Source organism: Camelus dromedarius, chromosome 14 (genome assembly GCF_036321535.1).
Source record: "Camelus dromedarius isolate mCamDro1 chromosome 14, mCamDro1.pat, whole genome shotgun sequence".
Classification (NCBI taxonomy): Eukaryota; Metazoa; Chordata; class Mammalia; order Artiodactyla; family Camelidae; genus Camelus; species Camelus dromedarius.
The window spans coordinates 37,668,308-37,695,612 of record NC_087449.1 but is presented as its reverse complement, the minus strand read 5'-3'; the positions used below and the strand labels follow the sequence as shown (position 1 = coordinate 37,695,612).

Genomic DNA, 27,305 nt, shown 5'->3' with positions numbered 1-27,305 from the left:
AGTGAGGAGTATGATGAACTCAACCCTCTGCCCCTGAGGGAATGAATGGATGAATGAACAGACTATTAACCAGGAAAGGTGGCTGGTGCTGTGCCTTTCCTCCTAAATTGGGTTGGGCTGCCTCTCAGGAGGCTTTTCCCCTGACTCAAAGGACTGATGTCTGGAGAGGGAGTGTGACCAAGAAGTGGGCAGGTAGGCTGGGACTCCTACAACAGCACTGTCCCTTTCTGTTTCCCTCTCCTTGTCTGTTCTAGGGGACCAGAGTCTCTCAGTTCTCTTTGTCCTGTTCCACTCATGCCCTCATGCCCTCAGTGGTTGCCCTTTCCAGACTGGGGCACTTCATTTAAAGAGTGCTTCTTCATACTTGAACCTGGACTGTTCCTTTATTTGATGAAGTGGTCAGGGAACAGCTGCCAGATTGCAGCAATTTCAATCAGTACTCTATATATTCCCAAGACTGTCCTCATGTCCCATTCCTTCTTGGACCTTCCCTAGATTTTTCTTTAGGAAGACCCTGGCTCTCTTTATGTCTTAGCTTCTCCTTTTCCTTCAGTTTGATAGTACCTGCATTCTGTCTTCTAAGAATTTTACTTTTTGTTTGCTTGTTTACCAGTAACTCCTGTTTTTCTTTTAAAAATGTGTTTTCTGTTATTTTAATGGAGAAGGTAAATGCATGTGCTTCATCTGCCATCTGGAACCTGAGGCCTCTGAATTGGGTCTTGAATGATGACTAGAAGTTTGCCGGGCAGTGTCTGTTGCAGGGTTGAGGTAGTTGAAGAAAGATTATAGAGGAACATCGGGCATTAGAGGCCAAGGGAAAGTGTGTTTCAAAGGTACAGAATAAAACAGGCCTGAAGTGTTTGAGGAAGGCGGAGAGATTAGGTAGGACATTCCTTCGTACCTCTGCTCATTTTGACAGCCTGCCAGAGTCACTGGTACTGAGTTTTAACCCTATCCGTATGTTCACCCAACTCTCAGAACCAGATAGGCATCTGCTAGAACTGTGGGCTCTGTCTCAGATGCCCCAGTTTGTGAAGGAAGTTGTAAGCAGGTTGTTGCCACCTTGAACAGAAACCAGAGAGCTTGGTAGGTGAATATCCAGACTGTCAGCCGCTGAGGACAACAGCCCCACACCTTCTGGTTTCAAAGGGATTCGTCTTGTTAGAGCCAGGAATTGCAAAGCTTCCAGCCCTAGAGAGTCAAGGGCAAGAGGCCTCTTTGGTTTTATCAAGATTCAGTAGCAAGCAGCCATAGAGGGAAGGACCGGGGTCCCCTTAGAGACCTGGGCAGGCAGATTTGTTTCAGACACAAAGAAACTCTGTCCATTTCTAGTCAAAATTTTGAATGTCCCTTAGAGGGATACTGATTTGCTTTACAAAAGTCATCTTCACTTTGCAGAGTGATTCCCCAGATGAGTTCTTTCAATAACATAGATTTATGTTAGAATTTGATTTATACGCAACCTACCAAGAGTATAGTCTCTGTGAGATATGAGGTAAATATGTAATGATGCTCTGCCAGGGCTTTTCAAGAAGGCACATGTGCTTTTCTCTATGTCATTTTCAAAAACTGGCTTGCCACCCATGAGATGTTATCTTCCACACCATCTTGGATACAAGAGCTTTTAGCATACAAGCTGACTTAATAGACATACTGAGATGTCACTGGAGACAAGTGAAAAATATGTAGCTCTCAGGAGCAAAATAAAAACGTTTCCCTAATAAAATTGCTATTGCTATGGCTCATTTTTAGTCTATTATTTTATTCTATTATTTTATTTTATATAGTCCTTGCTGTATGTCAGGCACTGTGCTAAAATTAACTCATTTAATTCTCAATAACCAGTGAGACAGTACAGTATCCCTATTTTACAGATGAGACTCAGGGGCACAATGGTGAAGAAACTTACCTGTAGTTTGAGATAGATTTAGGAGGGAGAAAGCATAGCATTTCATATATATCCAAGGGAGAGCATGGGTTAAAACAAGTTGAGGAAAACAGATTTAGGGTGAGATGTGGTTGGTGTGTTTCCAACTAACTAGGAACTTTTAACAGTTCTAAAGTCTAGATGTCTGTGTCCCTATTGCAGAGGTAGCAGTGAGTCTCAGTGACCCAGGTTTGACTCACAGTGGGCCCCCACTCACTACGGAGTATTGAGCAAGTCCCTGGTTGCCTGTGGGCCTCAGTTATTCATCTGGGCAATGGGAATTGGGAGGTATGTCAGTTAGCTATTGCCTTGTAACAGACCAACCCACAAATTAGTGATTCAAGCAAGTGGTTTGTTATTCTCTGAGTTTGTTGATCAACTGGTGATTCTGCTGAGCTGGGCGTGGCTAGGCTTACTCAGGTATCTACAGACAGGTGGGTCTGTTCATCTTGGCTGGCCTCTTACCTGCGTAAGGGCCTGAACAGGGACAGCTGGGCTGAGCAGGTTCTACCCCTCATGGCCTTATCCTCTGGAAGGCTAGCATGGACTTCTCATGGCAGCGTCAGGGTTCCAGGAGCGAGTGAAGACAATTTTCTTGCAGCTTAGGCTCAGAACTAGCACAACATTCCTTGCACTGTGTTCTGTTCGTTAAAACAAGTCACAAAGGTTAGCCCAGATTTACAGGGGTGAGGAAATACTCTATATATATAGAGTATTTCTATATACTTTCATCTGAAAGGAGGAGCTGCGACGTTATTTTGCAAAGAGCAAAGATATAGAAAGAGGTGAAGTTTTGGGATCATTTATGTAATCAACTTATCTTGCATGGGTGACAAACTCTCCCCTAACCCATTTAACAATGACTTACACAAATGGAGAGATGTGTTATTTCATGGATGAGAAGACAATTACGTAGATGTGAATTCTCCACAAATGAATTTTTGGATTAAAAGCAATGCCAAATAAAAACAAACAAAACTCTCTAACCTTAAGGAGAGTGTAAGGGTAGTTGGGGGCCTCTGAGGTGGTAGGGGGCTCAGACAACTGAGGTCAAAGACCTGTAAGTGCTTTAAAAATTATAAAGTTCCCCATAGATAGTGCTTCTGAGTGTGGTGTCCTACCTCATCTGTGGGACTGAGTTCCTTGAAGCAAGGCTGTGCCCCGCTCTTGCCCTCCGCTTCTGTGCTGAAGAAATGCTCACAGAAATGAAAGGAAATGAAACAAGAAGTTACTGGTAACAGGAGCACTCTCTCTGTTCTCCCCAGAACAGACTTCAAACTCTTCGGAATCTGAGCAGCTTCCTTCCCTTCTGCAAGCTTTCCTCCCCATCCTTTTAGCCTCGACCCCACCTCCAACTGAACTTGGCAAGGTATTTACCTGTCTTCCCACTTGACCCCTGAGGACACATAAGGATGGCTTGCTCAAGGTCGCCAACTAGTGGGGGAGGACCCTGATCCTGCTCAGGAAATCAGGGCCTGCTTGAGTGACTGCAGGTGAAAGTAACCCTCCCTTACATGCCCCACCAGAGTGCAGGTACATGCTGTCCTGGCTCCTGGAATCGTGTGGTGGTGACTTATTCACAGATGCTTTTCTGATAACACAGGTGGAGACCTGGAAGCCCAGCCCCACTGGATCCTCACATCCACCTGCTCTTCCATTCCAGTCTCTGCCTCCAGCTTTCCTCTCCCAACCCTCCTCTATATTGCCTTCCCAAAACCTTGCAGCACATCTCTGGATTGCATCACATGTCTGCTTAAAATAATAATGAGTTAACATTTATTGAGCCCTTACAGTGGGCCAGGTGCTGTTCTGAGCTCTTCCTTTGAATTAACTCATTTAATTTTAACAATTCTATGAAGCTGTCGCTACTATTAACCCCTATTTTGCAGATAAGGAAACCGAGGCACGAGATTGCAGTGACTTACTGAAGGTTACAGAGTAAGTGGCAAAGTTAGGATTTCAACTCAGGTGTTCTGGTTCCCAAGCTTGGGCTTCTCAGACCAGAAAACCCCTCTCTGTAGGTCTCTATTCTGATAATAAAGAATAATCGTATGATGATTAACATGCATGGACTGCTTACTATAGGCTAGGCCCTGTTTTGGCTGTATTTCATGTATTAACTCGTTTGATTCTTACAATAGTACTAGAGAATTGGGAGGTACTATAAATCCTCACTTTACAGGTAAGGAAACTGGGGCCCAGTCACACAGCAAGGATGGGTTACAGACACTCCAGCTCCAGAGGCTTCCCCAAGGGTCCAGCATCCAAGGCTCTTCCGATTCATGCTGCATGATCTCTGCATTTCCACGAAAGCATGTCTTTTGTTTCTTGGTCCATGCATGTTTTTCCTTCTCAACAGACCTTGAACTCCACAGGCTAGATTTGAGATCAGGTACCTCCTTCAGTGTCCCCAACTCACAGCAAGAACCTCACAGACTCCTATTAATCTTGTGAGGTAGGCATTTCCCTTTTTGAAGAAAAGGCCCAGATTCCCTTTTAGAAGAAAAGGCCCAGATTCAGAGAGGTAAAGATGGAACTGGATGGACAGCAGTGTTTTGGCAGACAGCGCTTTCCAGCTGCCAAACTTTGCTGCATCCCATCCCACAGAGCCTCATTTCCAAGAGCAGTGGTGGTAGTAATTCTTGACAGTTAAGAGCAATGGCTTAGGATTAGACCTGAGTTTAAATACCCACTCAGCCACCTGTGTGACCCATAGAATTAATTTAACCTCTTTTGTCCTCAGTTGCCTCATCTGTATATGAGAATAATGAAAATGCTTTCCTCATAGGTCTGTTGGGAGGACAAATGAGATAAAGCATATAAAATCCTGTGAGAAAGGCCTAGATGGGAGAAGTATTGTGTGTGTGTATATATAATCCCCCCACCCTCCCTAACGAAGGGTGTCAGGTCCCCAGACAGAAGCAGTTCTTACTACTTCATGGGTGTGAAATCCAGGAGGGCCCAGGACTGGAAAAGGGTGACACTAGGAAGGCCAGTCCGCGGGAGTGGCTGAGCAAAAGGACAAGTGATGAGGGGTTTGGTCATGCAGAAGAGCCCAGGGCAAGAGACACATGGTCCCTGGGGTGAGGAAGGGGGAGGGGGCATCAGGTGCGCTCCCGGAGAACTTCCTGCGCTCCGGAAGCCTTGCTCAGGGGAGTGGTGGGCGCCCTGCTGTGCACCGCCCAACGCAAGGTTCTCCAGGAAAGATCCTGCTAAACTGTTTGCGGGGATTAATCAGGTCCGCGGGCCCAATCTGTCCGTCGCTGCTCCCGGTCCTCTTGACCAGCCTTTCATTCAGGGAGCTCTAGCTGGGCCGCATCTTCCTGAGTCGGAGCTCTACGATGCTGGGGCGGAGGCTGGAACAGACCGCGGAGCCTAACCGCTGCTAGGCTCGAGCTTCCGAGGGCGCCCACGAGAAGTGGGTTCTCTGCCGGATCCTCCTGCTTCGCCAGGCCCAGTGTTTGAGGACTTAGGAAGCTGCCCCATCCGAGCCGCTGCACTTGACCTTGACCGTTGTGCGCCGCCAGCCTCGGGCCGGCTGCCAGGCAACGGCGCTCTCCCCAGGACCGCCCTCCTCCCTCCCCTCCGGCGCAGTTGGGCGCTGGATCCCCGGCTGATCCAGGCCGGGTTTTGCGGCAGAGTCCGCGGGTGCTGATTCCTCATCTGTTGCCCTCGGCGGCGGGCGGCGGCGGCGGCGGGAGACCATGGTGCTGGACGAACTGTGGGCTGCGCTCTCCGGCGTCTCTGGGGCTGCCCTGGCCTGCTGCTTCGTGGCGGCGGCCTTGGCCCTGCGCTGGTCCACTTGCCGGCCGGCGCGGGGCGCGGCGGCCCGGGTGCGACAGAGGCAGCAAGCGACCCTGAAGACCATGGACCAGGCGGCGCAGCGCTTCCGGCTTCAGGTGACAGTGGGGGGGTCGTAGTCGGGGTCCGGGAGGGCAAGGGGTGGAAGCAGCACTTTCAGTCGACTGGGCGCGCGGAGGGGCGGGTGGCGGGCAGCGCAGGTGTGTGGGAAGCGCAGGCTTGTTAACTTTCCCGAGCCCCTCTCGCCCTAATGTATTCCGTACTCTTTCTGAGCCAGGTGGGGCCTAGGGGAGGAAGGGAAACGAAAGGGACAGGGCAGGTCGAGGAAGGCTATCGCCGCACTGGGTCAAAGAGGAGCTTTGCCCCGTACCAAAGAATCTCAAGATTACTGATTATTAGGACACTAAAACGCAGGTGAGAGAACCAATAGGATGTTCGGGTTTAGGACTTTGCAATCATAGAGTGATAGCCAAGGAGAGCTTATAGTTCAAAGTCACTGATTTGTGCTTGAGGATGCTAGGCTGGGAAGGGACTTGCAAAAGTGCACAGGGAGTTACTGGCGGAGCTGGGCTCCTACCGCCCATGCTGTCGAGTCTAACCCGTGGTAGGCCCCTTGCATGAGCAGGTTTAGTTCTAACTGTTCCCTGGGTGATCTGCCCACAAGCTTTTCTCCCTTTGGATCAGTTCAGGGAGTGTATGAGGCGAGGGAGGGGCCTAGAAGAGGAGGCTTTCCCTCCTGCTGTGTGACACACTGGACCCAGTTCCAGGTCAAAATTCTGAACTCCATCCTTATGTGCTGAGGGAGGGAAGACTTGCTCCAAGTGTTGGTGAGGGTATGTGTTTGATGGGATTTGGATCTGACAGGTGGGAAGGCGTTCTGGGTGACAGGACAGCACAGGTCAGGAGCTGGAACTAGAACCCAGATGCCCAGTGAGACGATCCAGCCTCTTTCCGTGGAGAGGAGCAGGGGAGAGAGATAAGGAGGGGAGACCGAGCCTTGGATGTCCACCCAGGATGCAGCCTTGATTGTGGTGAGGTGTTGGCTGGATGTAATGGTATGAATTTACTCCACACCATTCCTGGACCAGGAAATGTCATAGTTGTTTATTTATTGAAATAAAGATGTATTTGTTTCCAGCCTTCACTCATCAAGCTGGCTGAAAAGTACACCATCAGTCAGTTTTTAGGTATTCAATCCAAACTAGCCATTTCCCCTATTCCAGCACAGGTTCTTCACTGTCTGATCCTCCTTCTTTGGCTGAGCTCAGGGATCCTTGCAGTGAAACCTGGCTCAGCCTGGAGACCCTCGGCTGCTCTTGAGGCTCCAAGTCCTGTGCAGCTACTGAGTTCTACCAGCTCCAAGGGCTGCATAGGGGCAGCTGTAGGAATCTGCCCACAGTTCCTGCCTACAGGACTCCCCTCCTGGTTACAAGGAATCCACCAGCTGGCAGGGGTGTGGGGTGGTAGAAGGGTGGGTCTTCCCTCACTTCAACTCCAAACATTAGCATCTACACAGTTTCCTTCTGGAGCAACTGCCTTTCATTATTTTTAAGAACCGAATCTTCCAGGGTAAAAGTTTTGGTCTTGAAATACTAAACGCTGTTTACACTCCCTCCCTGGTGCAGAGAGCCTGGCCTCAGGATACCAAAGCTTGGCACTTCCAGGTGGGAAAACAGGAAAATTACTTTCTGGTTTTCCTATGACTGCAGAAGAAAAGAACTATCTCAGGAGCATCTTTGTTTTGAGCAATCAGCTAAGGGGGAGTGTCCTCGATGACAAGAGCTTTGTAGGCCTTGGGAATAGGCAGGTGGTGGGCGAGCTCAGCCAGGGCCTTTAGACTGGCCCCTATTCCTCCTGGATGCTAAGGCTCCTTTCTCCTCAGCCCTGGAATTGCTGGGTAATGGGGAGGTGAGTTTTGAGACTGTCTCAGCAGCCTTTCTTCTGGGGCTTTCTCAGCCCAGCCCCACAGTGAGCAAGGGGCATGGAGGTAAGCAGGGCCCTGGGTGAATGCAGCAGCTTGTAGTACAGCTCCTGCCTGATAAATTCCAGGAAAGCTAGCTGGGGGCTCAGATACCTCCTGTGTCCTGAGGCACTGCTGGAGGAGGGAGAGTTCTCCTGAACATCACAAGATGGTTTATCTCTCTCTGGACTGTTAGAGCAGCTCTAGAGTGACGTGTGTTTCTGGTACTCTCTGTTGACCATGTGAGGCTTAACCTGTAACATGCCTGTGCCCATTTGTTTCCACGAATGAATGTTAATATCCTTTCTAAACTGAAGAGAGGGACCACCATTGAGAGAATATTACAGCTGGGAGAGACATCACAGAGCACCTGCTCGTACCTCTGTGCCTCTGCACCTGTAGTTTTACCGTGAATGACCTTCCCTCACATCTCTTACAAGGCTTTTTGTTAAAATCCCACTGGTCTTACAAGTGCCACTTCCTGCAACCTGATCTGACCTGTAGTTCCATCTCCTGGCCTCTCCAAGACCAGCCTGAGGCTAACTTAAAACAAAATGTTTCAGTAGATGAATTGAAGAACAGTATGATTTTTGTTGCGATCAGGATCAGTGGCCTACATGATCAAATGGAAGAAATATCTTGAAATAGAACAAAAGTGATAAAAAACCATGAGGGAAAAAAAGAAAAACTCGGAGGACAATCTAGGATACCTGAAATTAGGACATTAGGTGTTTCAGAAGAAGAAAAACAGATGGAGGAGGGGCAGTGATTCAATGATAGCTATTCAAGGATAGCTATAGTAGCCTTTGCATACAGATGGCCACACACTTGGTGAGACATTATTTGCACACTTCCCTGCACTCTCCATACAAATTTAATTTCCCCTATGTTCACAGATTGGCCTCCTGGAGGTGCAGACTTACTCTGATGCCTTGTGAAAGAGAAAATGTCTCAGCTGCCTGATAACTAGTTGAAGACTTAAAAATAGCTGTTAGCAACAGTGTCATCAGCTGTCAACACAGAAGAGCAGAGGAAAGAATTAACATTCGTGCTGAGAATGGAGGGGAGCTTGCTGATAGCTTCTAGCTGAGGTGCACTGGGACTTTGTGAGCACCTTGTAGCAAGGTGGGGAATGGTGGTGACCAGCCTGTCCCTGGTCATTTATCCCAGTGTGGTGGGCCCTCTGGTGATTTTTACTTTCTTCTCCACACTGTTAGTCTTTTTTTTAAAAAAAAAAACAAGGAGCACATATTTATGTAATCAGAAAAAAACCCAATCTTGCTATTTTTATTGTGAGGTGAGGAAGGCAAGGCATAGATAGTATTGTGTACATAATATGCAAAAATAGGATATATATAAACAACTATATATTGTGGGTTTTTCACAAACTTGTTTTCTCTGTAAGGTTTCTCTAAAAACGAACTGTGGTTTCCTTTTCAGAAGAGGGACTGGGCAGGGTAGTCCTCGAGTCAGGGGAAATATTCACTTTTCATTTTGTACACCTTTAAAAAAATTTGTCACCAGGGATTATGTAGTGTGTAGGGGCGGAGATCATGGATCCATTTTTTTTTCTTCCTTGGAGCTCCATGTATTATATTAAAAAAAAAAATCCCAAGTAAGTGTTGCATCCATTTAACAAGTTCAGGGCAGGGGTAGGGTGTTCCTGATCTCAAGGCTGGGATTCAAAGGCTGTGTGGTAGGTGTGTGTGGCAGGGTGTTCAGCTCTGGAGGTATGGTGACTGTGAGTGGGCCTTGTGGCACTGAGTTGGGGCAGGGGAGTCTGACAGGACCACGGCCCAGAAGTGCCTCCTGGAGCTTGTGATCTGAAGAGGACTTTAAGGGGAGAGGCAAGGACACTGTACTGTAGGGCCTAGCAACAGGGCCCGGGCAGAGCAGCCAGTTAGGTGGCCCCCCTCTGACCCAGGATAGAAAGGAGGAGCACTGGTGAGGGTCTTGGTAAAGGGGACAGAGAGGTGGCTATTTTCCAGAGGTTCTTAGGGGGCTTGTGACTGATTGGATGCGAGTGGGAGGGAGAGGGAGTCCAGGAGAGATGGCAGTGTCCTTCCTTGAGTTGGGGAGGGGCACAGTGAGTTCAGGGGAGAGGCACAGAGGATGGGAGCAGAGGGAATAGCCCGGTGAGCAGGCTTGAGCCCAGTTGGTCAGATTGGATGGATGATCAGGAGGCCGTGGGATAGGTGGAGGGCCGGGAATGGAAGCCATGAGAAGTAATGACTTTTCCCAGCATCAGAGAGGGAAGAAGAGGTGCCCAGAGGAACCTCCAGGAGCCTCTGTCTCTCTCCACTTTCGACCCCTTCTCAGGCTTCAGATCACGGTTGAAATGCCGCCTCTGCCCACCCAGCCCACCTGAGTCAGTCCTAGTTCTTGCTGTGACAGCACTCTGTTGTTTACTTCCTTTCTAGCACTTACTGTAATCCATCCATGATTTGTTAACTTGTTTGTTTTCTTGAAGGTAAGTTCCAGAAAGCAGGGACTTGGTCTGTTTTGGTCACCTCTAAATTCGTAGCCCTCACATAGTCCCCAGCACACAGTAGGTGCTCAGAACGTGTTTGTTGACTGACTGAATGAGTGGATGACAGAAGTAGCAGAGAGACCGGAGGAGAACCAGGGAGGATGATATGTCCCTGCCCAGGAGAAAACAAGCCAGTGGGTGGGAGACTCAGAGCAGAATAGACAGAGTCAAGTTTCTGTTGGATTTGGCAACAGGAGGTCCTGGCAGCTTTGGCAAGAGCAGAGGAGGGTAGAGGTGAGATGTGGTGGCTGCCACTACAGTGTCCTCCTCTAGCTGTGTTTACAATTAGCCCAATCCCCTGAGGAGGAAGCGAGTGGGTGTTTGCAGGCAGAGGCTAACCCCAGAGACTCTGGGGGCCTTCGAGGCCTGGCAGTTGGGTATCTGATCAAATGTCTCTCCTCCTTCAGACAGCTCTTCCCTGACCACCCTCTGCTTGCGTGCCACCCACCCACTGCATCTGTTTTATTTTCTTTATTTCTCACTATCTAAAATTCTTATTTGTTTACTTATTAATTATTGGCTCACCCCCAACTCTGCACCTTGTGTAAGCTCCTCCAAAGCCTGGATGTGACTTTTTGGTTCACTGCAGTATCCCCATGCCTAGCGTGGCACCTGGTACATAGTAGGTGCCTAATACACATCTATGGAATGAATGAGAAAACACTTTCTTTGGGGTGTGGCTCCAACGCAGCCCCAACCACCCAGGACGGGGTCTTAATGTTCCTGCCCTCCTCTGCCAGGGGGTTGAGTAGTTAGGTGTAGGTGGACAGCCAGCGGGCAGCCCGTCTGAGTGGACAGAGAGGTCCTAGGCAGGGCATTTCTCCTCTCTGAGCCTCAGTTTCTTTAGCTTGCAATGGAAATGGTAGTTAGATTGAATCCAAACACGGAGCACATCAGCATGGTTCCTGGCCCACAGCACGGTGCCAGGCAGCTGTTGGTAGTGCTTGTTCATAATGGTCTAATAATCAGCCTGGCATGGCCTCTCCCTGGGCCTCCCCTCTAGCACCCTTCTTGAAGAGACAGATCTGTACCATCCACAGGTGGCATTTGTGGTGTTAGAGCTGCAGTGAACACGTCGGTCATGGATTTGCATGTGACAGTGTCTGCGTGCTTGGTGGCTGTGGGGACTTGAGGGTGTCTGCTGCAGGCACCCGGGGACCTGTGGTGAGTGGAGGACTGATCCCAGGTGTCTCCCCAGAACCCTGACCTGGACCCGGAGGCGCTGCTGGTCCTGCCCCTGCCTCAGCTGGTACAGAAGTTACAGAGTGGGGAGCTGTCTCCGGAGGCTGCGCTCTTCACCTACTTGGAAAAGGTAAGGCTAGGTGTGATCAGGCCTGCCCCTTCCTTCTCTCCCTGCATGGCTGTGGGGAAAATCTGGCCTAGACTTCGTCCCACTGCGGGCCATGGTGGGCCCACAGTGCCAGGGGCTGCCAGGGAGGGAGGGAGCCAGAGTTCTGTGTGTGTGAGAGAGACAGAGGGAGAGAGGATGACTGTGTCTGAACGCGCACATGCCGGGTGGAGGGTGGTGGAACACTGAGCATGTTGTCTTAGCTAGAAACCTGGCTTTCAGCCTAGACTTCCTCTACCTCCCACCTCCACACCCTTGTCTTCAAGTCTGGTCTGTTCCCTTCTTACAGCCCTCTCTAGTCCATCCCCTTGTCCCCACCCCCTTCAGCCACCCTGGTCCTCCACCACCATCTCCCCCCAGGACCATGCACCAGCTTCCTGGCCAGGTGCCCCCTCAGGTCTCCAGTTCTTCAGGCTTTGCTCCTCTGCCCCTCATCTGTCTCCAGCAGCCTCTCTGGCCAAGGCCTCCTGGAGCTGCTGGCCATTCTTGCATCCAGCAGTTGCCGTGCTCTGCACGCATGGGGTTCCCTTTACCTGGAAGGCTCTTCTCCCTCTTCTTGCCCTGCTCAGGGCAGCGGTCTACCCCGGATGAGTCCTCAGGGCTCAGGGAGGAGTCCCCTCTTCCAGGAAGCCTCCCATAACCCTCCTCCCCTTCCAGCCCAAGCTGGGGTTTCCTACTCTGAATTCGCTTTCTAACAGCAAATTTCTCTTCATATTATAGGGCTTGCCTTGTCTTTCTCTTTCCCCAAGGCAAATATGGGCTTTCTGTGGACAGAGTCTCATTTATCTTTGCACCTTAGTGCTGAACACTGTGTCTTTTATATAGTAAGTGCTCAAGAAATGTGTTTGAAATGAACTAAGGAAGTGTGTATTATGAGTGTGATTTGTATATGACATGGTATCTTGGAAGAGAGCATGTGGTAGTGAGTGTGACCCTTAAGCAGGTGGATGTGAGTGTCAGGGTGGCTGATGGGTGTGTATGATAGTGGTGTGAGTGACTGAAGCTGAGAGAGGGTCAGAGAGAGATCCACTGTGGAGAAAGGCCTGGAAACCCCTGGGTTGCGTGCACTGAGAGGACATCCAGTCTCAACAGACAGGGTTGCTTCTTCTCTATCAATGTTCCTGAAAAAGCTCCTGCCTTTCTGAATCATCCAGAGAGCATTCTGGCACAGACTGGCCTCCTCCCTTCCTGCCCTGGGCAGCCTGGAGACAGATTTCAAGTGCCTGAGTGTGGCAACAGGACCACACCAATGCTCCTCCATTGCTGTCAGTCAGCCACTCCTCCATGAGATTTGATTATCAGATTCAAGAGTTTCTGGAGAAAACCAAAACAAGGAAGAAAGAAAGAAAACAACAACAAAAAAAGAGTTCTTAGGAGAGGGGAGGCTTCACCTGGGCTGGGCAGGTATGGGCCAGGCCTGGGGCGGAGGAGAGACTGCTGGACGCTGGGAAGTGGGAGCCTGGGTCTAGCCTTGCTCTGTGCTGACTCTCAGTGTGACCTGGCATGGGGATCTGCTCCCATCCAGCCCCGTCTGCCTCACTGGGCAGAGGTGTGGCTTGGAGGAGGAGGGGGGAGTGCCCAAGGGTCATCCTCCTCCAAGCTCAGCCTCTGGGGGGGCATCTGAGGTCAGTATCTTGCTCAGTTGAGTGCCCTGGTTGTGCCCTGGCCCTGGGAATACTCTCTCTCTCCAACGTGGAGTTGAAGGCCTAAAACTGCTAGGGTAAGGCTGGGGCCACATGTCCCCAGTTCTGTGGGTGCTGGGCCTAGGTCATCCTCTGTGCTCCTGGCTCTGGGTCATGTTGCTGGTTACCCTTTCCCTGGGAAAACTTTAAAAGGTCAAAAAAAATTTTTTTTAACATTTGATTCAAATTCTATTGGGTTTCTGCCGGATTGTATGTATTTATTTTTTTTAATTGAAGTATAGTCAGTTTACAATGTTGTGTCAATTTCTGGTGTACGGCATAATATTTTAATCATATATTTACATATATATTCATTTTCATATTCTTTTTCATTATAGGTTACAAGATACTGAATATAGTTCCCTGTGCTATACACTATAAACTTATTTATCTATTTTATATATAGTAGTCAGTATCTGCAAATCTTGAACTACCAATTTATCCCTTCCCACCTCTTTCCCCCCTGGTAACCATAAGTTTGTTTTCTATGTCTGAGTCTGTTTCTGTTTTGTAAATAAGTTCATTTGTCTTTTTTTAGATTCTACATGTAAGTGATCATATGGTATTTTTCTTTCTCTTTCTGGCTTACTTCACTTAGAATGACAGTCTCCAGGTCCATCCATGTTGCTGCGAATGGCATTATTTTATTATTTTATAGTATTCCATTGTATAAATATACCACAACTTCTTTATCCAATCATCTGTGGGCGGACATTAAGGTTGTTTCCATGTCTTGGCTATTGTAAATAGTGCTGCCATGAACACTGGAGTGCATGTATCTAAAAGATCGATTTTATGTTATATATATTTTACCACAATTGAAAAAAAAAAAAGCCAGCCTCACTTTGTCTTGTGTTCATTTCTCCCTCTTCCAGGCCTGTGAAGTGAACAAAGGGACTAACTGTGTAACCACCTACCTGGCGGACTGTGAGACTCAGCTGTGCCAGGCCCCAAAGCAGGGCCTGCTCTATGGTGTTCCTGTGAGCCTCAAGGAGTGCTTCACTTACAAGGTGTGTCCTGGCCCAGTTCCCGCCAGCCAGCTCTGTGTCCTGGGCCGCCCTGGGCCACCCTGGGCCCTCAGAGAAAGTATCAGGTCCAAAGGCCTTGAGAGGGAGCCATGGGTGTTCCTTGCCTTGGCCAGTTTGGTGGTGGTGGGAGCAGACCCTGTGCTGCTGAATTGCCCCAGCTCATCAGCCACGTCCCTCTTGCCCATCCCTCCTTCCAGGGCCATGACTCAACATTGGGCTTGAGCCTGAACGAGGGGGTGCCAGCAGAGTGTGACAGCGTGGTGGTACAGGTGCTGAAGCAGCAGGGCGCTGTGCCCTTTGTGCACACCAACATCCCCCAGTCCATGTTCAGGTGGGGCCTCGGGTGCAGGGTTGGGGCAGGGGCACCGGGGCCAGCATGACATGGGCTGACCCCATCCTGCTTCCTCCAGCTATGACTGCAGTAACCCCCTCTTTGGCCAGACCATGAACCCATGGAAGTCTTCCAAGAGCCCAGGTGGCTCCTCAGGGGGTGAGGGGGCCCTCATTGCTGCTGGAGGATCCCCACTGGGCTTAGGCACTGATATCGGAGGCAGCATCCGCTTTCCGTCCGCCTTCTGTGGCATCTGTGGCCTCAAAACCACTGGGAACCGCCTCAGGTATGGTGTAGGTGATGGGTAGGAGCTTCTGAGTCTCTTGCTGTGTGACCTTGGCCTAGTTTCCCACCTCTCTGGGTTCCAGGCAGGGATTCCCTCATTGGGGTTTTGCTGGGAGGTAGTGCCACAGCACCATAGTCCCTGCTTTCTAGTTTCCAAAGTGGTGAGAGTTCAGAGCTGCTGTATGGATGTGGGGTTGGGCACAGGGTGGCCATTTCCCATTTCAAACATTTTGTATTTCTTATCCAGCAAGAGTGGCCTGAAGGGCTGTGTCTATGGACAGGTAGCAGGTGAGGTCTGTGGTTCCCTCTGCGCCCTGGAGGAGGGGGGGTCTGCCTGATCCACCTCTGCCCCTGCCTCTCCTAGGGGCAGTGTTGGCCACCCCAGGCCACTCTAGGTCTGAGTTCCTACCTCCTTGTCTCTGCTCACACTCCTGGGTCATGGCCCAGCCCTTGTTTGGACCCAACCCCAGAGCCTCTTGGGGCTGGGTGATCTCTCCTACCTCCCTTCCCTGCCCCACAGTACAGCTCGCAATCGGCCCCATGGCCCGGGATGTGGAAAGCCTGGCGCTGTGCCTGCGAGCGCTGCTGTGTGAGGACATGTTCCGCTTGGACCCCACCGTGCCCCCCCTGCCCTTCAAGGAGGAGGTGAGCAGGGGTAGGGGTGGGCATGGGGGTGGATTTGGGTCTCAGTGGTGCTCCTGGGCCCAGAGAGCAGCCCCCTGCAGTGCCAGCAGGCCTTGGAGGCTAGGTCTCCTGAAAATCATTCCCCAGGGGTCTGAGGCCAGGATCAGTAGCATCTCTGCAAACAGCCACCAGGTGGCGCCTTTGCCTGCATTTGGAAACCCTGAGGCTTTCAAACTGGCTGGCTGGGAGCCAGAGCAGAGGAAAGGCCCACCTTCTGGCCCAGCCTCCGGGGATATCACTGGGGAACAGGAGGCTAAGAACAACTTGAGAGAGAACTATATCTTGTCTGTTTGACCCCCAGTAAATAGGAGCCTTTCTTACAGTATTCCTGTTCCTATCTCCAGCCTCCAGTAGGATGCTGGGCACATAGGCTGAGTGAGTTAAGGACAGTTAAAAGCGGAGGTTTTTTTTTTTTTCCCCAAGGAAAGCTGGGATCTGTGGGCAGTGTCAGATGCTGGTTCCCCAAAATATCACCAAAACAGCCTGTTGACCGGACAAAGCTGAGTTTCTTTCTTTCTGTGGTGAAGTGCTGCCTCCACAGAGCCTTAGTAACATGGGGGAGGGGTGCAGAGTTGGGATATTTGAATTTGATTTCGAGTAGATATTTCAACCTGGGGAGTTGGTTAGGACTGGGTACAGATCATAATGTAATAGGTTAGGATTGGTGGATGCAGCAAGGTGAAGATTTTGAGGAGAGGGGTTCAAGGAGTCTGGGAGTATCAACTAGCATTTGGTGCTTCTGTTGAAGAGTTGATGGGTCTTTTGAGACTGAATAATTAAGTTATTTGTACTTTTTGTACAATACATTCAGGAGTAGTCAGGTTAGATGGATATGGGCAGTGGAATAGTAAAGCCATGATAACATAGACAGTAAGCTGTGTGATGTAGCTGCATTTGTCAGCAGTCTGGCATTCTCCCTGTAGACCTCCTGTCCTCATGCAGCCCAGGTTGCCTTGGGAGGGCTGAGGGCCCCTGGGCAGGACAGTGGACCTCAGTGTTTGTTGGTGGGCAGGACATCTGGGCTGGGAGGGGTGAGCTACCCCTCCTTAGCAGTGGGATGTTCTAACTGAACCCAGTGGTTCAGGAGCCCTTTCCTGAGAGGGAGGAGAGGAGGGGATGATCCCCTGTCCTGGCATCTGCAACAATCTATCATGGGCATCAGGACTTGCATTCTCTAAACAGGCTATGGAGAGCCTCGGCTTAGGACGCAGGATGCCTGGATTCCCGACCCAGCATTGTCACTCTGCATTGAGAACTGGCCGTGGGCAAGTCGTGGCCATACTCTGGGCCTGTCTCCCTATCTAGACCTGAAGCCTCAGTTTAGAATCCTCATTCTTGCTCTGCCCACCTGCGGAGTCATTGTGAAGTTGTTTTGTGAAGGGGCCAGAGACGGAAGGGGCTAGCCCCCCGGGCAGTCAGTTTGAGGGTGATCTAGGCTGCAGCCTCAAGCTGTGTCAGTCTGAGTAGCTTCTCTGAGTCCTGAGAGCCCGGCTTCGGACCACCCTTTCCTGCCCTGACTCTGACTTCTGTGTTTTGCCCCCAGGTCTACACAAGCTCTCGGCCCCTGCGTGTGGGGTATTATGAGACTGACAACTATACCATGCCCACCCCAGCCATGAAGCGGGCCCTGCTGGAGACCAAGAAAAGCCTCGAGGCTGCTGGCCACATGGTAGGCATGGCTGTAGGAGCCCACAAGTCTCGGCATTCTCCCTCCTTCAGGGATGCCTTCCTGGTACCCATGGCTGCCACCCACCCCAGTACCCTTGCACCCTGTTTGTTTTGTGGTTGGGGATGGGAACTCTGCCCCTTTGGCACCAGTAAAAAGGGGCTGATCAGTAGTATTGGGGTACATGGTTGAGGGTGAACTCAGCCCTATGCTGGGGATGTATGAGCTGCTCTGGGAGGGCCTCCTCAACCACAATGGTGCACGCTGTCTGGAGGTTCCCATGGCGCCTAGATAGGTTTGGGGCTGCTCATCTGAGAACCTTACGTGGGTCTTCTCTCATGATGGGCATCTTACAGGGAGTTATCACAGACCAGCACGGCTCCCTTTGCTGCTCAAGTGAGGGTACTGTGTGGGCATGATCGGTCCAGTCCATGCTTAGGGCTGCCTGGGCAGCATGCGGGTGGTGGGACCCAAAGGTTTCTAGGTCTGAGAGCCTTACACCCCTCAATCCCTGCAGCTGGTTCCATTCCTGCCAGGCAACATACCCCACGCTCTGGAGACCCTGTCGACAGGTGGGCTGTTCAGTGATGGCGGCAGTAGCTTCCTACAGAACTTGTAAGTGATGTTGGGCTTGGGGTCTGTGCTGGGATCAGGACATGGGTAGGCCCAGGGAGAGCAGCTGGGCACTCTGGACATTAGCTGGGAGCAGCAGGACAGACCAGGTTGGGGAAAGATGGAGGACAGGCCTCAGCTGAACGGGAAGAAGGTCTGAGCGATCTGGGCAGGGACCTCGCCACCCCTCCAACTACAGGTGAGCCTGGCGATACCTTGCCAGGGAGACTTTGGAACGGAGCCAGTGTAGGAGGAGGCTGGACTAAGCAACCATGTCCTGGCCCTGGGCGGAGCCTGTTGGGAGGTAGGAGATGGGCGGGGAGTTGCCTGTCTGGGAAAGACTGAGAGACAAAGGCAGAGTCAAGCAGGAGGGCAGGGGTCTAGACATCATGCTATTACTGCAGACTCTTCTGAGTGGAGCCACGTCTTTCCCTTTTGAGCAGAACCTCAGTTTTCTCTCTGTAAAGTGGGTAGGTTGGACCAGACTTTGCGCAGCTCATGTTCAGAGAAGCTGGTTTCGCCTGGATGTTTTCAGTCCTTAAAGTTTGATAGGGGCAGAGGGCAGGCCTGTGAAGGTGCCTCCTGGTGATGGGACTGTACCAACTGGACCTCCCCTAGTAGCTAAGTGTGGTCCAGGTTTCAGTGGAAGGGGCTACGCCTCACTCTGGCCCTGGGAATGAGGCTCCAGGATCCCCTGCCTGAGGCTTTCCCTGAGATCTAAAGCATTTACAGCCTCAGAGACAAGGTCACGGTGGCCCACTCAGGACTGTGCCACTCATGCCTCCAGGCTGGCATCAGCACCAGTGTGGGGAGTGCCCTCAGTGTGAAGCACTGGCCAGGGAGAGGCTGCCCTCAGTTCTTCTTGCTCCAAGCTGAGTTTGCCAGGGAGGGAGACACGGAGTCCTGCCTTGAGGAGCTCCAGTGGGTCTGGGTAGAGCCCAGGCCTCCCAGTGGATCAGCAGACACAAGTCACATATTTGAAAGGAGGCAGATGAAGGGGCTGGAGACTGTGGTTACTGGAGTCCGGTGAAGAGGGAGGGGGACTAAATTGTGAGTAGAGATTGGGGGATGCAACAGGTCGGGGTAGGCCAGGAGGGATGCCTGGGGCGGAAGTGCCTGGACTGGACCCTTTGTCTCCTAGCAAAGGTGATTTCGTGGACCCCTGCCTGGGGGACCTGATCTCAATTCTGAGGCTGCCTGGGTGGCTCAAAGGACTGCTGGCGTTCATGCTGAAGCCTCTGGTGAGAGCACAGGGAGTGGAAGGGGTGAGATGGGCTGGGCGGGAGCCTCCGGAGCTCTTCCTGCTTCCCCTTAGCCTCTCTTGGTTTGGGCAGGCATGGCCTCCTCTTCTTAGCCCCCACCCAGACTCTTCTTCTCCCCCCGTGCCCTGCAATCTTCAGCTAACCTGCATGCTGAACGGGTGCTGGCTTGCCACCTGGGGGGAAGGACAGAGGGAGGAGGCCCGGTGACTTGGCCCAAAGAAGGCTGTTGCCACACTCGGCCCAAAGCTGAGTCACTGACTGTGTGTGTCCTTCTGCAGCAACCAAGGTTGGCAGCTTTTCTCCACAACATGAAGTCTCGGTAAGAATATCTCCCACATCCAGACGCCTGCCACCTTTTTCCCCCTGACCTGGGTCCAAGTGGTTTCCAACAGGAAAAGATGAGAAAGGTAGTTTCTGAGGCTGGAAGTGGCCCAGGCAGGGTGGCAACCTCTGTGGCCTTCAGGTGGATCTTGAAGATGTCTTAGCAAGGCCCAGGAGTGGTTGGAGAGTGAGGACCTGAGGGAGAGAGCAGGGTGGGAGAGTCTGAGACAAGACTGACCTGGCTGGGCCTGGGTGGAAAGGACCGGGAAGGAAATGTCAGGGAGCAGGGGAAGGGGATACTGGGGACGCATGAGAGGTGCTGCTTTTAGAAACTGCAGCTGCACTGCACCTGCTTCTGCCTGCCCCTGAGTGGTTCGAGCTGGAGAAGCTGCGAGCAAATTGCCTCATTCTTGGGCCCTGACATCTTGTGGACTTGCTCCTTCTTTCACCCCCAAGCATTTAGGACCTTGGACAACTCTGGCCTCTCCTGTGTCCTAAGGTAGCTAGGAATCAGGCCTAGTCTGCTCCTGGCTCTGCTGTGGAGTCACTAAGTGACACAGCCTAAGTGTCTCTTGGGAACTGAATGGGATATGAACTTAGGGATTAGAACTTCTGCCCTGCGCTCCTTTCCTCTGAGAGCTCTCTTAGAGTTGAGAGTAGGGGTCCGATGTTGCTAATCCCCATGGCTGTGATCATCATGGCCTGTGACTCTCTCCCTCTGTCCAGGTCGGCTGGAAAGCTCTGGGAACTGCAGCACGAGATTGAGGTGAGGCCAGAGCCCCTAGACTAGAGCAGGGTAGGTGGGGGGTGGAGTTGGACAGGGCACCTGCCGTCGGGGTCTCTTGGCCACTTGTCCCCTGGTCCCCTGGTCCCCTGGTCCCCTGGAGCAGCCTCTCATTCCCCCTTCCACTCCCTGGGCTGGGCCTTGGGGCTTGCTCTCTGACCCTCACTTGCTTGGATGTCCATCCTTGGGTGCTGGGCCCGCCTGGGGCTCCTGTCCTGGATGCCTCTTCACTGCCCTGGTGACGGCACTATGTGGCCCTGCCCTGGCAGGAAGACTGTTGTCTGAGGTACTATGGAGCAGCTGATGCCTGAAAGCAGTTATGCCTGTGCTCCAAGGTCCTCCATGTCATCCTGGCTCAGTTCAGAATCCCAGGGCCAGTACTGGGCCAGAGCCATCCACGGTGCCTGCATTGGAGAGTCCATGTAACGAGCTAGGTCTGAGCGCTTCACCTGCTGTGTTGGTATCCTCCCAGGTGTACCGTCAGTCTGTGATTGCCCAGTGGAGAGCACTGGACCTGGATGTGCTGCTCACCCCCATGTTGGGCCCTGCTCTGGATCTGAATGCCCCAGGCAAGGCCACAGGTGAGGCCTGCGGCCCCATCACACTCCTCTCACCTGTCTCTTCTCTTCTATGAGTTCAGCCTTGTGCCTGGTGGGGCTGCTGGGAAGTAGAAGAAGGGGAGTCCTGGGGGTGGGATGCACCCCTTGTGGGTGGGGGACCCCACCCTTGAGAGGCTCACAATCTAGCTGGCTGGAGAGGTGGGAGATGTGTGGCATGCTCTGGGAGGGGATAAGCTCCCTATCCACAGCACTGTTTAAGTTGGAGATCTCATTACAGAGTCTATGGTTTTGGGAGGTGGTGTTTGAAGTCCAGGTGGGATTTAGATAAATGAAGAAAACAGCCAATAGCATTCCAAGTGGGGGAAGCTACAAGGGCAAAGGCACAGGGCGCGCCTCAGCCGGCCCTCCAGCTGCCCTGAATCTGGATTCTCGGGCTTTGCCACTCTCACTCAAGTCTCAGCCCTAGGAGAGAACCTCTCTCTGTGGAGGTAGGGTGCCATTTCACAGGGAAGAAGACTGAGGCTCAGAAAGTCCAGCTGGCACGGAAGCTCACCTGGCCTGCTCCCACCACTTGTGCTGTGTCTCAGGAGCTGTCAGCTACACTCTGCTCTACAACTGCCTGGACTTCCCTGCTGGGGTGGTGCCTGTCACCACGGTGACCACTGAGGACGAAGCCCAGATGGAGCATTATAAGGGCTACTTCGGGGATCTCTGGGACAAGGTGCTGCAGAAGGTGAGGCCATGGGGCCTGGCCTGGTCGCCCCCCCTCCCTGGCCCCTTTTCCCTGGACTCACACCCGTACCCCTGCTCCAGCTGCTATAGAGGACACAGTATAGGCGTGTGTAGTCCTTGTCCATCTCTTCTTAGCACAAGAGCCCTGAGGCCTGCAGGCTGGCCCTGCTGTGCTGCCCCTTCTCTCCAGCTGGGATGCTTCCTGGACCCGGGGTGGGGTCCTGCCTCGGTGCCTCCCATTGTGATGCTTGTGTCCCCTGCAGGCCATGACGAAGAGCGTGGGGCTGCCTGTGGCCGTGCAGTGCGTGGCTCTGCCCTGGCAGGAAGAGTTGTGTCTGCGGCTCATGCGGGAGGTGGAGCGAGTGATGACCTCTGAAAGGCAGCGATCCTGACTGCTGCCCGCCCACCCTCCTGCCCATCTGGTTCCAGAGGACCTGAGACCCATTGGATCTACACCTAGAGTAGTCAGGGCACGGCTGCCACCCTGTGAGGAAGTGTTCAGCCTGGGGCAGAGGCTCCCAAGTCTCTCCTCTCGCCCCTACAAGAAGCCCAGACCCTCTGAGTCCGGACCCTACTCCCTGCTCTGGCCACCCTCTGCCCTGACCCCTCCATGTAGCAACCAGTGGGCATAACATGGGCAGAGACCCACTAACAGTCAAGAACTGGCTCCTGGTCTGTGTACTTTCTGGCGTTCACTGTTAGGGCACTGGGGGTTGGAGATGACCTTCTAGACACCGATTCCAGCCATGCCAGTCTCCTGCTCCCAAACCTCCCTGGTCACTCACAAGGAGGACACAGGCTTCTCAGAGTGGGCGTTGCAGCCCCAGCTCTTCACTCCCCCCTCCCCCTCCCCAGCCTCTTAGACTAAGCCCTGCTTTGCTAGACATTGTCTTTTCTCCTTCCTCTGCTCCTTCCCTCTGCTGACGATACCCTTTCTGTTCCTCTACCATTAAATCCTTTGAGGCCCAGCTCAGATCCCTTTTTCTCTCTCTGAGCCCCGGGGTAGGTGGGCTGTTTCCTCCCGGTCTGCCCTGTGCTCTGGGCATCTCTACTATGGATGGGTCACCTCCCTTAGCACCCTGACTCTCCTTGACAGCAGGGACTCTATTGCTACATCTTTATCCTCAGGGGCCAGCACAGGGCAGCGGGGAGTCTGGAATGCTGTTGGGGATAGGAGCCCACAGGCCTGGGGAGGCGAGCACAAAACAAGGTGATCTGGTAGAGAGCACTCGCAGGACCAGCCAGGAATGGAATGTTCTGGGAAAGCTTCCTGAAGGTGGAGGACCTGTGTTGAGTATGGAAGGTTCCCAGAGGCTGAGATAGAGGACAGGGACATCCCAGGGAGAAGGAACATAACGCCAAAGACCAGAATGAGTTTGGTAGATGGAGGCATTGAATGGGCTCAGGAGGAGCAGCAGCGATGTAGGCAGGGGTCAGATCAAGGTGGGCTGGAGGGGGCTGGTTCAGAAACTGGAATTCTCTCTCAAGGGCAATGGGGCGCTCTTGAACGACCACACAGGTGCGGCGAGGAGAGTAGACTGGAGGGGCAGAGCCTGGAGAGGACTAGAAGACCGCTCCATGATCCTAACCTGGGCAAGGGACCCTGAGGCCTGAGTTAGGGCTGTGGCCCAGAGAGAGGTGATTTGGAAATTGCCAGTTGGAATGGAAGTGAGCACTCTCAGCCCAGTCTCAGCTCTGCCCAGTCTGCCAGCTCACCTCTTACTGGACGGTGTTGCCTGGTAGGAGGAGGGGTGGCTCACTTGTGACAGCTCTGGGGGCTTCTTGGGCCCACCAGCCGTGCTTCCTCACTCCCCCAGCCGCAGCCCTAACTCGCTTGCTTGCTGTAGAAGATGTTCTGAGCCTGAACCCTCAGGCAGGGAAGGCCCCTGCCCCCACCTGACCCACTTCATAATTTTTTCAAGGCAAGCTGCTTTCCCAAGGCTTCCTTCTCCACACTGATTTTCCTGCTCCTCCAGAGGACTTTCCCCTCCAGGCTGCATGCCCAGCGGCACCTGCACTTTCTGCCAGTGGTGTCCCCGCCTTGATGAGGCAAGTCTCAGGGCAGACACTAGGCCCATACCTCGGGGCTGACTAGAGGATCTGGCCCACATGGACACCTTGCCGGGACGACCAAGAAGCTGCTCACTTTGTCTTGGTTTCTCATAACTGCTATGTCATCTCACCTCATGTTGTCCCATAAAACCACCTGCCATCTGCCCCAGCTTCCTCCTCCTGCCCTGTTTCTCTCTTTGGTTAGTGATATCTTCGTGCTTTCCGACACAAGGCCGCGGTGGGGGAACCTCCTCTTCATTCCTTCACTGGTTCATTGATTTCACCCTTAGACCCCAGCACGGCCATGCCGAGCGGTGCTGGGGGTCCACCAAGCCTGGCTCCCATCCTGAGAGGCTCCTGAGCCTGTGTGGGTGGCAGACATTGGCTCCCTTGTGATGGGGCAGGGGGAAAGGGTAGACAAGGGGGCCAAATGCTGCCAAGGGCATGGGGGCAGAGGTCATTGGGGAAGTAAGTTCTCACTGCTTTGCATCTCCACCACTACACTCTGATCCAAGCCACTTGCCTCTCATCTGGACCCTAATAACCTAACGGGGCTCCCTGCTTCCTTCCTCGCCTATTCCCCAATCCATTCTCCAAATAGCCGCCAAAGCGATCCTTTAAAAGTGTATGTCAGATTGAGTCACCTCCCTCCTTAGGACCTTGCAATGGTTTCCCAATCAACCAAGAATAAAATCCAGTCTCCTCCTCGAGTCCTGCAAGGCCCTGTGAGATATGGCTCTTGCCCGCCTCTCCAGCCTCATTTTGGGTGTCTCTTCCCCTCTGTTGTGCTCCAGCCACACGAGCACCTTTTGGTTTCTCGATCATCTCAAGCTGGTCCTTGCTTCACAGCTTTTGTGTTAGCTGTCCCTCTGCTTGGAACACTTGGCTCCAGTATCACCTTCCCTGATCACTCACTCAGAAACAGCTTCCCTGACACTCTAACATGTCACCCTTTTACTTTATAGCATTGTCACTCTCTGGAATCACATGGTTTGTCTCCTTTCAAACAAGCTTCCTGAGGGCTGCACTTTGTCATGCACATCACAGTAACCTCTGCATGTGGAACGGTGCCTAAAAGATGCAAGGTTAATGCAATGAACATTAAGTGAGCATCTACTGAAGACCAGGCACTGTACTGGGTGCCGCGGCAGCAGTGATGAATGAGACAGTCTAGGTTCCTGTCCTCCTGGAGCTACAGTCTGAAGGATATTTGTCAAATTTTGAAAGTAGGCAGCAAGGCAGGCAGGTGTGCTACTGAAGACCTTACATATTTAAAGCACTGAGTGATAAGGTGACTTTTAATCGGGACAAGGGGGCATTCTGAATATGAGCCATCTACCTTCTAGGCACTTGATAGTCATCATGTCATTTTATCCTGTTGTAAGTATTTGTGTCCTCATTTTACAGAAAGTTCCTATAGCTAGAAGTGTGGAAATTAGAATCAGAGCCTGATCAGTCTATGTCAGAGCCACTTCCTGGTGTCCCACGATGTTGAGGCACGTAGGAGTGATGGCATAAGCTCACCACCTCCTCTTCCTGCCTGTCCACCAGCCCAGCGGCCTCAAGACCCTCTAAATCCTGTGGTTCCTGCCTGTTCTCAGCCTTTCCCCTCCTCTCTGGGTCACTGCCGCAGCTTCCTCTATCTCCAGACTGGTCTTCTCCAAATGTCCTTCATGTGGCAGTTGAGTGACCTTTCTAAAAACAAATCTGATCACATCTAAAATCGTGCTCAGTCCAGGCTCCTGGCTGTGACGCACAAGGCTGTGCTGGACCTGGCTGTGCTGTTGACCGTCCTGGCTTCCTGCCCTTCCCGGGGTCCTCGGGCTGTGCTCAGGACGCTGCACACCTCCCGCCTCCAAGCCCCTTGCTCACTGAGCTTGCTCTGCCTGGAATACTCTTACTTATGTCTCCACCTCAGGACCCCCCCCCATCCCCCCGCTGCTTCATCCCAGGCAAAGGTAGTCGTCCTCTTACAATTGTCAGGCTGTGTTTGAAAGGGCTTCTGGGCGCTTCTGTTCATGCTCAAAAGAAGAGACTGTCTGAATAATAGAATCCAGTATCTATTAGGCTGTAGAGTTGATAATCCATTATCCCACTGGGAAAAAGTTGGCATTATTACTTCCATTTTATAGATAAGGAAACTGAAGTTCAGAATGGGTTGCTGGTTTGTCCAAGGCCAAAGACTCGAACAGAAGACTTGAATCCATATGCCTGACTCCAAACTTAGTGCACTTCCCTTTTTTGCACAATCATCCTAAGAACATGCAATAAACACTCTGTGTGCCAGGTTCTGTGGTAAGTGGCCACAAACACTGGCAACAAGCAATGTTCTGGCACTGTGCTCCTCTGCTGATGTCTGTTTACAGAAAGGGTTGGTCATGCCCCTGTCCACCCTCCCTTCCTCTCCCTGAGGTTGCGATATTGGAGTTTACGACGCAGGACCTACCATTTGTCCCTAATAGGCACCATCTTTTAGGGTCATTCCAGGGTTCCAGCTTATTGAGAGCCTTTGGGGTCCTGGTTCTGTTGCCCACTCTTTCTGCGCTGCTTCCCAGCTTTGTCCATCCACAAATCTGAGCGCTGGACTGCTCCAACTTCATCCAAGTCACCAATAAATAATCAGATCAGGACCAAGGAAAGAACCCTGGGGTGTGTCACTCCAGGTCACTTGCCCGGGCAGCCTGATCTGCTGCGCCCATAAACGAAAACCACATTATCAAGTCCTGAGCCTCCCAACCAGCCTGGGTTGGGCCCTCCCAGGTTTCCCACACATAGATTGGGATCAGGGAAATTGTGGGAGGTTTCCCTTGTGCACCTGAAGCAGGTGAGGGCACCGGGGGTCAGGGCTGTGTGGGGTGTGCCTTGGATGACCAGCAGCCAGCATGGTGCCTGGTACTCTGTGGGTACCCAGTGAAGGCTTGTTGACTGGAGGAGTGTGTGACTTGTGAGTAAACCCATTTTGGCCTCTCCTGATTACTTCCTTGTCCTGATGGGACTGTTGCAATCAGTCCCTACCCTCAGCCCTTTTCACATTTATCTTACCAACTGCTGTGATCTTGATTCGTGCCCATCAGGACAAATAATTCCCAGTCTATATTCAACCTGTGACTTTCTCCTGGTCTGTAAGTCCTCATCCATCCACTTCCCCTCTCTATATGCCTTCCATCCATCTGGCCATCCAATAAACATATTGAATTCCACAGGAATTACCTGTGCTAACCAATCAGAAATAGTTCCTGCCTGAATGGAGCTTTCATTCTTCTAGCAAACAGACACAAAATGCGCAATCATAAAAACACTCGTTAAAGGTGCAATAAAGCAGAAGCACTATTTTATTTACTTTATGAGAGTAAGCCAAGTGGTACCTGGTCCATCCTGGGATGTTTGTGTGTGTGTGTGTCAGGAATGCTTCGTGAAGAAAGTGACATTTAAACCTAGAGCTGTGTTGTCACAAAAGCAAGGAATGAGTGTATTTCAAGAAGGGTGGAGGCAATGGCTTCAAATGCTGCTGAATTAACTGCAGGGAGCTCATTGGGGTGATTTAGCATAAACCAGATTGGACTGGGTTAGGGAGAGAACGAAAGATGAGGAGGGAAAGGCAGTAAGTGTAGATAACTTGAGAAGCTTGGCTGGGGGTAGAGGGAAGAAGTAAGGCTGGTAGCTACGAAGGAGGTAGATCTGACAGACCTTCTTCTTTTTTTTTAAGATGGGAGAGACTTACTAAGTGCTGCTAGAAAGGG

At 51.9% G+C, this 27,305-nt stretch overlaps 1 protein-coding gene across 1 annotated transcript; it reads left to right on the top strand.

Annotated features, from left to right (window-relative positions):
• The first annotated feature begins 1,884 nt into the window (after positions 1–1,884).
• On the top strand, positions 1,885–22,175 carry LOC105092923 (fatty-acid amide hydrolase 1). The gene is made up of 15 exons (XM_010984695.3): positions 1,885–5,826; positions 11,417–11,530; positions 14,124–14,258; positions 14,474–14,607; positions 14,687–14,893; positions 15,140–15,180; positions 15,413–15,537; positions 17,120–17,245; positions 17,760–17,857; positions 18,996–19,095; positions 19,395–19,435; positions 20,164–20,203; positions 20,694–20,802; positions 21,369–21,514; positions 21,777–22,175. Exons 1-15 carry the CDS (start codon positions 5,632–5,634, stop codon positions 21,903–21,905), a joined length of 1,740 nt encoding a protein of 579 aa, XP_010982997.1. The 5' UTR covers positions 1,885–5,631; the 3' UTR covers positions 21,906–22,175.
• The last annotated feature ends 5,130 nt before the right edge of the window (positions 22,176–27,305 follow it).